Source organism: Sceloporus undulatus, chromosome 6 (genome assembly GCF_019175285.1).
Source record: "Sceloporus undulatus isolate JIND9_A2432 ecotype Alabama chromosome 6, SceUnd_v1.1, whole genome shotgun sequence".
NCBI lineage: Eukaryota > Metazoa > Chordata > Lepidosauria > Squamata > Phrynosomatidae > Sceloporus > Sceloporus undulatus.
Genome location: NC_056527.1, coordinates 124,910,181 through 124,923,895, shown reverse-complemented (window position 1 = coordinate 124,923,895; position 13,715 = coordinate 124,910,181). Strand labels below are relative to the sequence as shown.

Genomic DNA, 13,715 nt, shown 5'->3' with positions numbered 1-13,715 from the left:
TTAGGAGGAACTTCCTGATGGTAAGAATTGTTCAGTGGTGGAACATTCTGCCTTGGAGTATGGTACAGTCTCCTTCTTTGGAAGTTTTAAACAGAGGCTGGATAGCCATCTGTCAGGAGTGCTTTAGTTGTGTCTTCCTGCATGGCAGTGGGTTAGACTGGATGGCCCTTGGGGTCTCAACCAGTTCTATGATTCTGGTCAGTCAGAACCTACCTAATATTTGCTGGTTAGATTGGCAGAACAAATGCCAGTATAACTTAGGTGCTTGTTCAGCAGTGGAGGTGTCCCTTAAGAGCTGCTTGACAATGGAATACATTCCCTCAAAGTGTGGTGGATTCTTCTTCTTTGCAGGTTTTTAAATAGAGGCTGAAGAGCCATCTGTCAGGAATGCTTTGATTGTATATTCCTGCATGGTAGAGAGTTTGACTAGGTGGCCCTTGTGATTCTCTTCCAACTCTATTTCTCTCTACACACACACTGATGGACAGGAAATTTGAAGGCACGCATGCACACGCGCACACACTCAACCCAGCAAACACAGCCCTAGTGAACAAGTCAGAATGGCACTTAGCCCAAGGTGCCTTTCTGACTTGTTCACATTTCATCAAACATTGAACACATTTTAAGACAGTTTATGAAATCATGAGAGGCAGAAACATCTTAAAGCTTACTCCTGGAGCTGAACTTAGCTGTGTCTCTGGATCCCCACAATCCTCACTTCTTCACCTAATATCAAAGTTCACATGTTGATTGCAAAACTAGCAGAATCCAGGCCATCTTGCAAATATTTCTAAGGCCAGCATCTTAAAAAGTTTAGGGCAGGGCCTGACAGAAAAGGCTATTATATCAGGGATGACATAGTGAAAGTACAACAGCATCTTGAAGAGGAACAAGATCACACAGAATTTCTCCCAGACTTTATAATTCTTTAGAGAATTATGAACACATTCACATGTATATGATGATATACCTTTTTGGATTTGTTCCGGATAGTATATCCTCTGTACCAGTCTGTCAGATAAAACAAAAATACAGAATAAGTTCTATTTTTGTGTATTAAATATCTGTATCACACTCAATATCAGGACTGAAATTACATATATTTGTAATATATAATTTATATAATTTGTAATATATATTTGATATAATATATCAATATTAAAAATCATATGAACAAACAGCAACCACAATATGAATGCAATGAGCAACAACAAAAGGATGTGGCACACTCTCCCTTAAACATCTCTGCAAACACACCCATAATCACAACACAACATAATCTCTTTTGAGGCTCTGCTTAGCATCCTCCAGTGTCAAGGTTGAGGGAAAAGGTGGCGTTGGTGGGGGAGAGGAACATCTGTCCCGAGGAACTGTTAAGTAAGCAACTTGGATTTACTTGCTGACTGCACCAAAGGAGGTTTTACACTGCTATTGGTTGTGCAACAAAGCTCCTGTTCTTAGCACAATACATGGAAGACAAAGTAGTCAAAGGAAATGGCCTGTTGTTAACCACCCTTGACCCATGGCAACCCTGTGGATGAGACATCTCCAAAAACCTCTATCCTCTAGCACTTGGCCCAGCTCCTGTAAACTCGAACTTGTGATCTCTTTAATAGAGTCCATCCATCTAGCATGCGTCTTTCCTCTCTATCTACTACCCTCCACCTTTCCTAGCATTATTATTTTTTTCAATGAGTTGTGCTTCTCATGATGTAGCCAAAGTACAACAGCCTTAGTTTAGTCATCTTGGTTTCCAGAGGGATTTCTGTCCTGATCTGCTCTAGGACCCATTTGTTTGTCTTTTTGGCCATCCATCAGATTCTCAGCTCTCTTCTCCAGGCCCACATCTCAAATGAATTGATTTTCTTCCTATCGTCTTTCTTAAATGTCCAGTAGGGAGCACAATGGCTTGTATGATTCTGGCCCTCTGGTAAAATCTGAATCGTGAACCTTCCCATGCCATCCTCATAATCAAGTGAGCATTTACCTTCATACATCTCCAGAATGTGAACTGTGTCGCCAACCTGCAACGAAAGCTCCACATCCTGGGCAGCATCATAGTTGTAGATGGCTGTACAAAGAGGGGATTGAGGGAGGTTGGGGTGGAAGACAAGAAACCAACAGTGAATAATGGGGTATGGTCAATGTCATCACCCAACATCCGCAAGTATCTGCGCCTCCTCCCATTTTGCCACAATGGATAAATTCAAGCTGCCATTTTTAATTTCTCACACTGTGATGCCCAAGGGCCTTGTGGAAACTTTTAGGTGGCATCCACCCAGATCAGACTGAGTGACAGTCAGGTGTCCCTCGAGTATCCTGGCCCCAAATTCCCTTCACCTGCTCTCTTTTGTTTTGGGTTTTCATTGCCTTCCCACAAGGTCTCCTCCACTGCTGAGGTCAGAACAAGGTGCTCAGCTATGTTACTGACACTGGGCACCTGATCTCAGATTGACTCATGCCCACAATGGTGGCATTGGTGGTTTGGAGGGTGCCAGTGAAGGTAGCCACTGTCACAGCTGCGGAGAGAGCTGAAAGCCAGCAGCAAAAGTATAGCATACTGAGTACTGTATAGCATTCCCTGATTCAAGTGCAATCTTCCCAACTGACTCTGATTGTGACCTTTGTGGAGTCACCTTCTCAGTATGCAGCAGGAACGGTACTGACTCATTTCACAAGATAAATGAAAACAAGGCTGAGGCAAAAGGGCATCAGAGAAGACCAAGGTGGAAATTTAAGGCACCTGATTACAAATGCTTTTGAGGACATAACTTTCCGGTAGACAGAAAATCAGTAAGAACATAACCGCTAAATGCACTGGATCCATCTATACGGATGTATATTACTTCCTGGCATGGAACCAAGACAAACACACATGCTGTGGTTTAGAAAACAATAAATTCCCAAGTTTTCCTTCCAAATGTGGAACCTATAAATAACACCGCAATGGACATGGTTGGCTGAAGTTTTTTGAGATCAGGCACTAGGGTTAAAAGCCAGTTATTTTAAGTTTCCCTCTGCTTTTTTTGTATGTGCTAACTTTTAAGGAAAGTTCTTCCCAAACCAGCTCTTATGCTTCATGTTTGTGACCAAAATGCCACCAGTGCTAGCCAAAGTATGCAGGGGATGTTGTTATGCAGGGATCCAGAGGGTTCATTGGGACCATTCCTGGCAAATCAGGACAGTTAGAGGATATAAAATGACTGTTTTACAAACGAAAGGGCTGTTGGGTGATCTGGAACAGTGGAGGAAAATGATAAAAGGTCCTTTACCCTCCATCTAGATCTACCTGTTGCACCTGCCTTGGGCATAAATGAAAGAGAGGAAGGAAAAGCTGCTAACTATAGCCAGAATGATGTAGTGGTTTGACAGTTGGACCACAGCTCTGGGTTCAATTCCTGTTCGGCCATGACCTTGGGCAAGCCTCAGACGAAGGCAATGGCAAATCTCTGAACAAATCTTGCCAAGAAAATAGATTAGCTTTAAGGTTTGCAATAAGCTGGAAATGACTTGACAGCACAACACACAGAGAGAGATATCTTGAAAGCAACGTCTGCTTTGGCCCTGACAGAGAGGAAGATCCGGCATTCCATGTGGTGCCATCTGCCAGCAAATGAAACAGTTTTGCAGCAGCTCTGCATCAGGGCAGGGCATGAAGTAGCAACTTTTGTCGAACTGCTTTGCCTGAGAACACAGAGAGCCCCTGTATACACAATCTTTCAAGCAGCTGTTACATGCAAGTCCATAAAAAGCAAATGCAGGGATTTCTCTCCGTGACAGCTTTAATATCAAGGTCTGGTACAAGTACAACTGGGTTCCCTGGCGAGCCACTATCTGGTCAGATATTAACTCTGCTGGCAATCCGTCTTTGTTTTAAATCAGATGGTTTGACTTAACAAATGTAAAGAGGAAATTTGGGGCAGTTAAGATCTTATTGGTAGTCATAGGTTAAGGCACCAATGAATTCAGTTTTCCCCATTTTTCTTCAGCATCAGATAGCCATAATCACCTCCATTTTAATTACATCAATACAAAATTCCTACATCATGCATATTGGACTCACCAACATCCATTTCGTAAAGGTCTGAGAATGCCAACTAACTGCTGGCACTGTAATGGCCCTTTTAAAATATATGAGTTGGCTGCATCCAGCATGAATTTCCTTTTGGGAAAGATGTTATTAGTCAAATTACTTTTGTCTTGGAGCAGCCTCTTAATGTTGCTGATCTGCATGTGCTATTACATTATCTGCCTGCATCTTGAAAATTTATTTCTAGTCAGCAGAAATTGATTTTCCATGTCCTTGTACTTGGTAAAAGACATCTAGTGCAGCACTGCAAAGACAAAAGTCCACCCTTTATTTCTTACCGGATGATGGAGAACTTTACAAGCCTCTCAGCAACTGTATGCATGGCAAACAGATATCAACTTCATATATGTTTGCTTTTACTTAAGCTTTATTTCTCATCATTGTACTTTCAGTTTCACAGCTGTTTTTAATTGGTTTTTCTCTTTTTCCTCTTTGCACACCTTCTATTTTTCTTTTTCTTTTGTTTAATGGTCTTTTTAAACATTAAAAAATGCAAAACAAAATATTTAGACAAGCCACTGTCCTCTCAACATCACACTTCCACCTGCAAAAGACCAGGGTCCAAAACACACTGCAGAAATAATCCAGTTTAAGACTGTTTTAACTACCTTGGTTCAATGCTAGGGAATTCTGGGAACTGTAGTTTTGTGAGACATTCAGCCTTCCCTGTCAGAGTGCTCCGGGGCCACAGCAAACTACAATTCCCAGGATTTCCTAGCAGGGAGCCAGGGCAGTTAAAGCAGTCTCAAACTGGATTATTTCTGCAGTGCGTTTTGGACCCAGGAGATGGAAACTGGAATCTGGGAGGAAATTCACTATTATTTTAAAGATTCACTTGGAAAAAGATAGAAAGATAAGCCAAGCATAAAATATGCAAAAGAACTGCTTTAATTATTTAATACTCTGTATGTACTACAACTCCCATCACCTCATCCACTATGCTCTCTCTAGCGATGATGGGAATTGCTGTGCAAAATAAGTGAAAAGTGCCAGGTAAGGGAAGCTTGCCCTATATTGTAGCCCTAGCTGACACTAAACACACACTTTGCACACTCTGAAGTCACAGAATTGCAGAGTTGGAAGAGACCCCAAGGGTCAGCCAATCCAACACACTTTTGCCATGCAGGAATACAAACTCAAAGCATGCCTGACAGATGGCCATCCAGCTTCTGTTTAAAAACCTCCAAAGAAGGAGACTCTGAGTGTCTTCTTCTGTTGAACAGCTTTTACTGTCTGTAGAATGATCCTGTAAGTCCAAAGGGACAGACACTGCAGCTGATCAGCAGTAAAAATTTATGGCCTACAGAAGCCACTGGAATTAGGGGAGATAAAAGCTTCAGGACGCAAGCAGATTCTTCAATGGGGTCAAACCAAGTAGGGCCGGTTTCCTCTGGCCAGATGCAACTGGTTTTGATCTATAAACAAGGGAGATGCTGACACTTAAGCTGGCGGTAAATCATACCTATATATCCAGCATATATAAGGAAGCCAGCATGGTGTAGAAGTTTGAGTGTCAGATTGGGACTCTGGGAGACCAGAGTTCGAATCCCAGTTTGGCCATGAAAACTGATTAGGGCAAGTCACACTCTCTCAGCCTCAGAGGAAGGCAATGGCAAAAACTCCTACAAACAAACTTTGAAATCCCATGATAGGTTCGCTTTAGGGTTGCCATAAGTCAGAAATTACTTGAAGGTACACAACAAAAGCATATCCACGCTGGAAGGATGCCTGCTTCCCAGGCTGCTGCCACACTGCAGAATTAATAGTTTGACACCACATTAACTATGATGGGATTTTTAGTTTGTCGTGGCACCAAAGCACTCTGACAGAGAAGGCTAAACCACACACAAAACTATACATCTCAGAATTCCATAGCATTGAGCCATGGCAGTTAAAGCGGTGACAAACTGTGTTATTTCTGCAGTCCAATCTCAGGATTCCACAGGAAAGAATCATATCAATTAAAGTAGAATCATAGTGCTATAATTCTGTAGTGTGAATGGGCCCCTGCAATGTCACAAATTGCTCATCCTCTCCAGTTGCATCTTTGTAAACATGTTGAAATGCACCTCGAGCAAGGGATCTCTTTTGGCGAAATTTGTGATTTTGCATTTGATTCAGACACACAACCCCATCCCCACCCCCATGCCATACTTCAAGCAAGCCACAAGACACGTTCCCTTTCAGAGTGCAACCCACCCTGGCCTCTCCAGTGGCATTTCGGCTTGAACCCATAATCTGATAGAGAGGGGGCCATCCCTGGCTTTCTTCTCCAGACAAAGGGCTGCATTGATGGCCTTGGCACTGAGCAGCCTCATTACATCTTTCAGGCAACAGGAGTCACCAACCATTGTGTGGCAAGGGGAATTAATGCACTTTCAAGCCATGTATTTCAAGCTGGCATTTGGATTGCACTGGCAGGGAAGGGTTGCTCCTGACCGCAGGCAACTGCCAAGCTTTAACCAAACAAGAGCGACTGTACCCAGAAGGGAGTGAAAACCCTGAAAGATCCTTCACTGCTACAAAGGCCTTTTGATCTTCTAGGGAATGTTTTGGGCAACTGTGTCCAGACATTTTAAGGCCTGGAGGTCTTCAAGCTTTGGAGGTTATAAAGTCAAATATGCCAGATATCAATGAGGATACAAAGACAAACTGTTTTGGAGCAGAATTTGGGAGTAACTCATTAGCAACTGCACTCGGTTCAGTGCAATTGAATTCTAATCACTTTTCCAAATAACTAAAGTACAAGCAAGTGCATTACATAACTTGGCAAAGGAGAGTGTCGCTCCCTCTGCGATGTAACTCTAGCCGCCTGGTTGCTTTTATGCATGTTGCCTGATCTTGCCCAAAGGGACCAAGAATTCATCCTAGTTGGAAGGGGCCACAAGGTCATGTAGTCCAACCCCTGTGCCAATGCAGGAAACCCACAACTATAGCACTCACTAGCCACATAGAACCAGTTATATTTGTACATTTGCAGTTTATATTATAACTCTCCCATATTTTCCACTGCCTCTTCCATCTTTTGGTTTGAGGGTTGGGCTAAGACTCCTGGAGACCAGGATTCGAGTCCTTGCTCAACCACAGAAACTCTCCAGGGTGATCCCAGGCAAGTCACACTCTTTCAGCTAATGGCATAGTTTCCAAACTTTGGTCCTCCTCAAGATATTTGAGATCTCAGTGCTCAGAAGTCCCAGATAGCTTGGCCAACAGTCAGGAATGTTGGGAGCTGAAGTCCAAAACAACTGGAGGACAAAAGTTGGGCCTAAGAGGAAGGCAATAGCAAGCTTCCTCTAAAGATATCTTGCACAGAAAATCTCATGAAAGGGTGATTGTAAACCCGAATCAACTTGAAGGCACACAACAGCAACCCTAAAGCCTGTAAAAAAAATGTCAGTGTAAGGTTTAAGAAATCACTATTATTGTGATGAATTCTGAAGCGCTCCCCAGTGGTGAGTGTCTCTTTTAAACTGGTGAGCACACTTGCACAAGCAATGCATGCCCATACACTACATGTGAACTCTATACAACAGGGTCACACTGGGCATGCAACACGCTCAGCAATGAATCCAAAGAGAAGGCTTGACTGATGCCTGGCTCTGCATCATCCAGAAGGGAAATAAAAAGGCACATTCTAATCCACAATGAGGAGCGCAAGACAAAAAATGCTCTTATTTGCCCAGGCCCCCCCTCCCTCTCAAAGTAAGCCAAGGGAAAAAACCCAATTGAAAAAAAAAGAGAGAGAGAGAGAGAGAGAATTCATTGTTGAGGAGAAAAACAAGCCACAAGGAGAAGCAGACAATGGCTATTGTCACTTCGGGGTCAATATGATGGAGTTGATAGAGTGTTAGACTTGAACTGAGGAAATCTGAAGCCCAGGCAAGACAGCGACTTTAGTGGGGAGGTTATCTTACTTTTTCTTTTAAATTAATTTGTTTTAAAATATGCCATGAAAGTTCCTACTGAAACAAGAAGAACATCAAGACCAGTATAATTAAATATAAATATAGCAGAATATAAAAGTGATATTTCATATTGCTGGGGGTAGTTCATGAGAGTGAATGGTGCTTCCTTGGTCACACATGTAACCTCTCCAAGCGTGTTAAAGTAAGACATCTTTCAAAGCTTGGAACATTGCTTTTAAGAAGGAAGGTGCTGTTTACCCTTTTAGAAAGTAATTTGTAAGCCTGTACAATCAACCAACACTTCTGATTTTGGGACTGTTTAGCATGTAAAGAAAATGAAGACATTTTCCGGGACTTGGAAACATTGTTGTTGTTGCTTCTGGCCTTTTTGAATGTCTGGGTAGGAAAACAGCAGAGTGCTTTGGCATCATTTTCCTTTCCTTCATCCTTTGCATCCTTTGTTACATATCTCAAAGTTTCACCTTTGACTTATACACAGGTTATATCAAATCCACTATTTTTGCCCCCAAACCTGCTCTCAACTTATACATGAGGTTGACTTATAGTCAAGTACATAGGATATTTATTTATTTATGTTGTTAAATGTATTACAGGTTAAGATTGCCTCCTGGTAATATTGGATTTTGTAGGGCTGCCCAGAACTGCTGTGCTGGGGGATTCTAGGAATTGCAGTCCAGAAAAGTAACTCTTCCAAGCTTGGAACTTGCCTAATGTTAGGGCTTGTCCTCTTGCCTTTTAAGTCCTACCCAGCCCTCTGGTTCGGAGCATGTGAACAGAATCAAAGTAAAGTTATGCTTGAGCACATTGTGCACTGGGAAACTCCCAGATAATTGCACCCCATTGCCAGAGCTCCAGTTCAGCCAGGCTGGCACTCGGCTGCTGCCCTTACATAATGGTACCTTTTTTGCCGCTGCGCATTCTTCATGAACAAGTCCCCGCTCATTTAAGGAGAGAGCAATTCCCAGGTTTATTTCACCGGCTACAGTTTCCACATGGTGCCCTCGGGGTAGATCATGAGGGCAGATGTCCTGGAAACCTCTCGGCACCACTCCAAAGAAAAGCAAGAACTGTCGTTATTGTGTGCCTACACATATTTTCTGACTTCTGATGACCCTCCTAAGGGAAACCTATCACAGGGTTTTCTGGGGCTGAGAGCCAGGGTTTCCATGGCTAAGCAAGGCACTGAATCCTGACCTCCAGAGTCAGAGTCCAATGCTCAAACCACTAAACCATGCTGGGTCTCATAGCAGGAATGGCTTGCCATATTTTGAAGTCAGCAATGTGTATTACTTCTAAACAACCCAGGTGGCATCCTGCTAGGAATTTACAATGCTATAAAACCAGATTGCATAGCTAGAATTGTGGCATTGTAGGATGGTCACATTTGTAGGAGTTGGGCCATGATTGGGACCACTGCACAAGCAAAGAAAATCGTGGAGCCACTGCACAAAATGCACAATAGTACAGCACCTGGCACGACAAGCTTGTTGGGATATAGCAACTTCGCATGCTAAGACTCTCTAGTAATGCATGTCAATGGTAGTTTTATTGCTTACTAACAACCCCCCTCCTCACTCCCCCTCCTCATTTCCTGTGTACCATGAGGACACCTAATTTCCTTTGTCTTGAGTGAAGAAGCAGCAGAGATGAGACTCCATTACTAAACTTGCTTGCAAACTCATCAGCGTGTCTATCTCCGGAGTGAATGCATGCTGAGGGAACATCTTTCTTAAGATGCATGGCGACTACTTTTTCTACCTCATTTTTCTTGCAACATAAAGCTAGACCTGTGTATCTCTTCATACACATGATTTTGTAAGTAAACTTATTTCTTTTTTCACTTTGAACCAAGTGAGTGTGTGCTTTTATTGGGGACACGTGGCTGGGAGAGGAGTGAGCTAGTTAAAGTTTTTCCTGCTTGCCCCATTTTCTGCTGTTTAAGCTCTGCTAGTGAGATTAAACAATCTTGCTTACTTTCCTGAGTTTTCTAACCATCCTCAAGAAGGAACTACATTTCCCAACAGGTTACGGGGCCCAGGCGCTGCGAGCAGAGGAGAACAATTTAAAACTAGATTGTTCGGGTTTTTGTGATTGTTGTTGCTGTTTTTTATTATTGTAGTTGTGCAATTTTTCTCCACCCTCCCTTCTTTAACTCAAAAAAACCCGTGTCCACCAGAGATTTTAGTTTTGCTTTTTTGAACTGCTGATTTTTTTTTTAATACTAAGGTTTTGACTTTTTGGTTTTTTTGAATTTTTTGGACTTTGATTGATCATTTTGAACAAACATGTCGCTGCTATCATCTACAAAATTAAGCTTGACTCCTCACAATTACCCAGAATGGAGGAGAAGACTGGATATTTTTTTGAGAGCACTTGGAATTGATCATTGTTTAGATTCAGAAATGCCAGCAGATGGAGAAAAAAGGAAGAAATGGTTAAAGGAAAACGCAATCGCGATGCATATTGTGCTTGAGTCCCTTTCTAGTGAACTTATTTACTTAGTTCTGGACTGTGATAATGTAAAAGATATGCTTTTAAAACTTGAGAATAACTTTGGAAAGAGGACAAATAACACGCTTGCTTTTGTTATGAAGGAGTTAATGAATTTGAAACCAGACGGTGTCATGCAGAATACTGTTAATGATGTGTTGTATGTTCCTAATCTACATGGCAACATGCTAAGTGTGTCAGCTCTTGATAAGAAAGGATTCACAATTGTCTTTGGAAGAGGACAATGTAAAGTTTCTAAGAACCATGTCACATATGCACAAGGTTTTGAAAGAGGTGGTGTATATGAAGTAGATCTTTCAGCTGCACAAGCAAATATGCTTCAAGGGCATATAGATGAGAATAGCCTTGAACTGTGGCACAGACGTTTTGCCCATCGTGACACCAAAGCTATTCTTCAGCTACAGAGCCAGAATTTGGCCACTGGGATCAACATAAAATCCCAAGGCTGTGAAAACTCTGACAGATGCAGAATTTGTGTTGAACAAAAGGCAGTAAGTCCTTCATTTAAACCAAGTTCAGAGCAGAGAAGTTGTGAAGTTCTTGAACTGATACATTCAGACATTTGTGGACCAATTTCTGTACCCTCAATAGCTGGAAACAGATATATACTGCTCTTCGTGGATGATTTTTCCAAGTATTGTGTCACCTATCTACTAAAGCAGAAGAGTGAAGCTCAAGAGATGCTACAAAAATATGTTGCAATGGTGACAACAAACTTCCAGAAGACACCTAAAGCTATCCAGTCAGACTCTGGAGGCGAGTATATGTCACGCTGCACCCAATCTTTCTTGGAAGAACATGGAATTCAACACAGAAGGAGTGTTCCATACACACCTGCTCAAAATGGAAGTGCAGAGCGAAAACTGAGGTCTCTCCTGGAGATGACAAGGTGCATGCTGGCAGATGCAGATCTTCCTAACAAGTTCTGGGGCGATGCAGTGATGATGGCAACCTACCTCCAGAATCGACTACCAACCAAAGGTACCACACAGACACCATACCAGCTGTGGCATGGCAGAGTGCCAAACATGAAGCACATTAGGACTTTTGGCAGTCTCGCATACTCCTACGTACCCTCACAAAGGAGACACAAGCTAGACGCCAGAGCAGAACAGACTATCCTCATTGGATACACACCTGGAGTAAAAGGATACAAGGTGATGGACTTGAAAACTGGACAAGTATATATCAGACATGTGGTTCACTTTGATGAACAAAGAAGAATAGACAAAAGAGGAACTGTTCTTGAATCCATAGAAGAACAAGATGGTGCACTGTACTTCTCAGAAGAGAAAGATGCAACACCACAGTGCCTTAATCAACCAATTGTTGTTCCTACCAGAGAAAACATACAAACAGAGTCTACACCTTCAGAAGGGGATGCAGATGGTGCTGAGGTGATGGCTGGACCAGGAAATGCTGCAGAGACAGATGAGGTTCCAGACCAGATTTCCAGATACTCACTGCGACCCAACAGAGGTGTACCGCCCACACGATTTTCTTTCCTTACAAAGTCAACTTTACCCAGAGAACCGAGAAACATAGAAGAAATTGGACAAATGCCTACTGATGAGGCAAATAAATGGAGAAAAGCTGCAGAAGAGGAAATAGATGCTTTACACAAAAATGGAACATGGACACTTACAGAACTCCCACCAGGAAAGAAAGCCATAGGATCCAGATGGGTGTTCAAACTAAAACAAGATGCAGAAGGCAAAGTTGAACGTTACAAGGCAAGACTTGTTGCACAAGGTTTCTCACAAAAATATGGAGAAGACTTTGATGAGACCTTTTCACCAGTTGTCGAACATACCACAATAAGGCTGCTTCTCAGCCTAGCTGCTTCAAAACAAATGCATGTGAGACATGTTGATGTGAAAACTGCATTTTTACATGGCGTGATTACAGAGGACATTTTCATGAAGCAACCTCCAGGCTTTGTAGACTCAGACAAACCACATCTAGTCTGCAAGCTTGAGAAGGGGCTCTATGGGCTGAAACAGGCCGCCCGAGCATGGAATGAGAAACTAGATGAGATGCTGAAACAGCTGGACTTTCAACAAGGAGAAGCAGACAGATGCTTATACACAAGAACCAAAGATGGACATTTGACTTACATTCTGACATATGTTGATGACCTGATCATAGCTACTCAGAGAGATACAGACTATGCTGAAATTGTAAATCACCTGAATAAAGAAGTCGAACTAAAGGAACTGGGAAATGCCACATACTACTTAGGCATACAAATTCAAAGAGAACAAGACGGATCTTTTCTACTATGCCAAAAGCAGAAGATCACAGATCTCCTAGAAACATTGGGACTTCAGGATGCACATCCTGCAGCAACACCGATGGTAACAGACTTTCTTAAGAACAATGGACAAGGAGAATCTTTACCAGATGATGGCCTATACAGAACTGCAATAGGAAAACTTCTGTACCTAACCGCAAATACTAGACCGGATATTGCTGCTGCTGTAGGAATATTGAGTAGAAAGGTCAGTTCACCTACCCAAAAGGATTGGACAGCTGTAAAGAGAATAGCAAGATACTTAAAAGGAACCATGGATCTTCAACTGAAGTTGCCAGCCAGCAATGATCCAAGTCTTGTGTGTTACACTGATGCAGACTGGGGCAGTGACACCACAGATCGCTATTCCACCAGTGGATACTTGTTTCTTTATGGCAATGGACCTATTTCTTGGGCCAGTCACAAACAAGATATGGTGGCCCTATCATCCACAGAAGCAGAATATATAGCCACATCGGAAGCTTGTAGAGAACTGCAGTGGCTTGATCAACTGTTCACTGACTTTGGAATTAATGAGAAAAGGCCAATTGAGATATTTGAAGATAACCAGAGTTGCATCAAACTTTCACAAACAGAAAATATAAGTGAACGAACCAAACACTTTGAAATAAAGATGCATCATGTGCGCAGTCTAACGAAGAAAGGCGTGATAAAGATGACCTACTGTCCGACTGCTGAGATGACAGCTAACCTTTTGACCAAACCATTACCGAGAGATGGTTTTGAGAACCTACGAGTCAAGATGGGTTTGGTTGGGGGCATGCTCAGTTGAGAAGGCGTGTTGGGATATAGCAACTTCGCATGCTAAGACTTTCTAGTAATGCATGTCTATGGTAGTTCATTGCTTACTAACAACCCCCCTCCTCACTCCCCC

At 42.4% G+C, this 13,715-nt stretch overlaps 1 protein-coding gene across 5 annotated transcripts in view; it reads right to left on the bottom strand.

The window, feature by feature from the left end:
- The window catches only part of DOCK5 (dedicator of cytokinesis 5), an 84,179-nt gene that overhangs the window by 58,299 nt on the left and 12,165 nt on the right, over positions 1-13,715 (bottom strand). For all 5 annotated transcript variants that reach the window (XR_006104725.1, XR_006104727.1, XR_006104726.1 and 2 more), the window contains exons 2-3: positions 1,988-2,071; positions 971-1,011 (exon numbers count right to left, since the gene is read on the bottom strand). Coding sequence is in view for 1 of the 5 variants with exons in the window: in XM_042476102.1 (XP_042332036.1) it covers positions 971-1,011; positions 1,988-2,071 (125 nt within the window). In the remaining 4 variants the exon portion in view is untranslated. The remainder of the gene's footprint in view (positions 1-970; positions 1,012-1,987; positions 2,072-13,715) is intronic.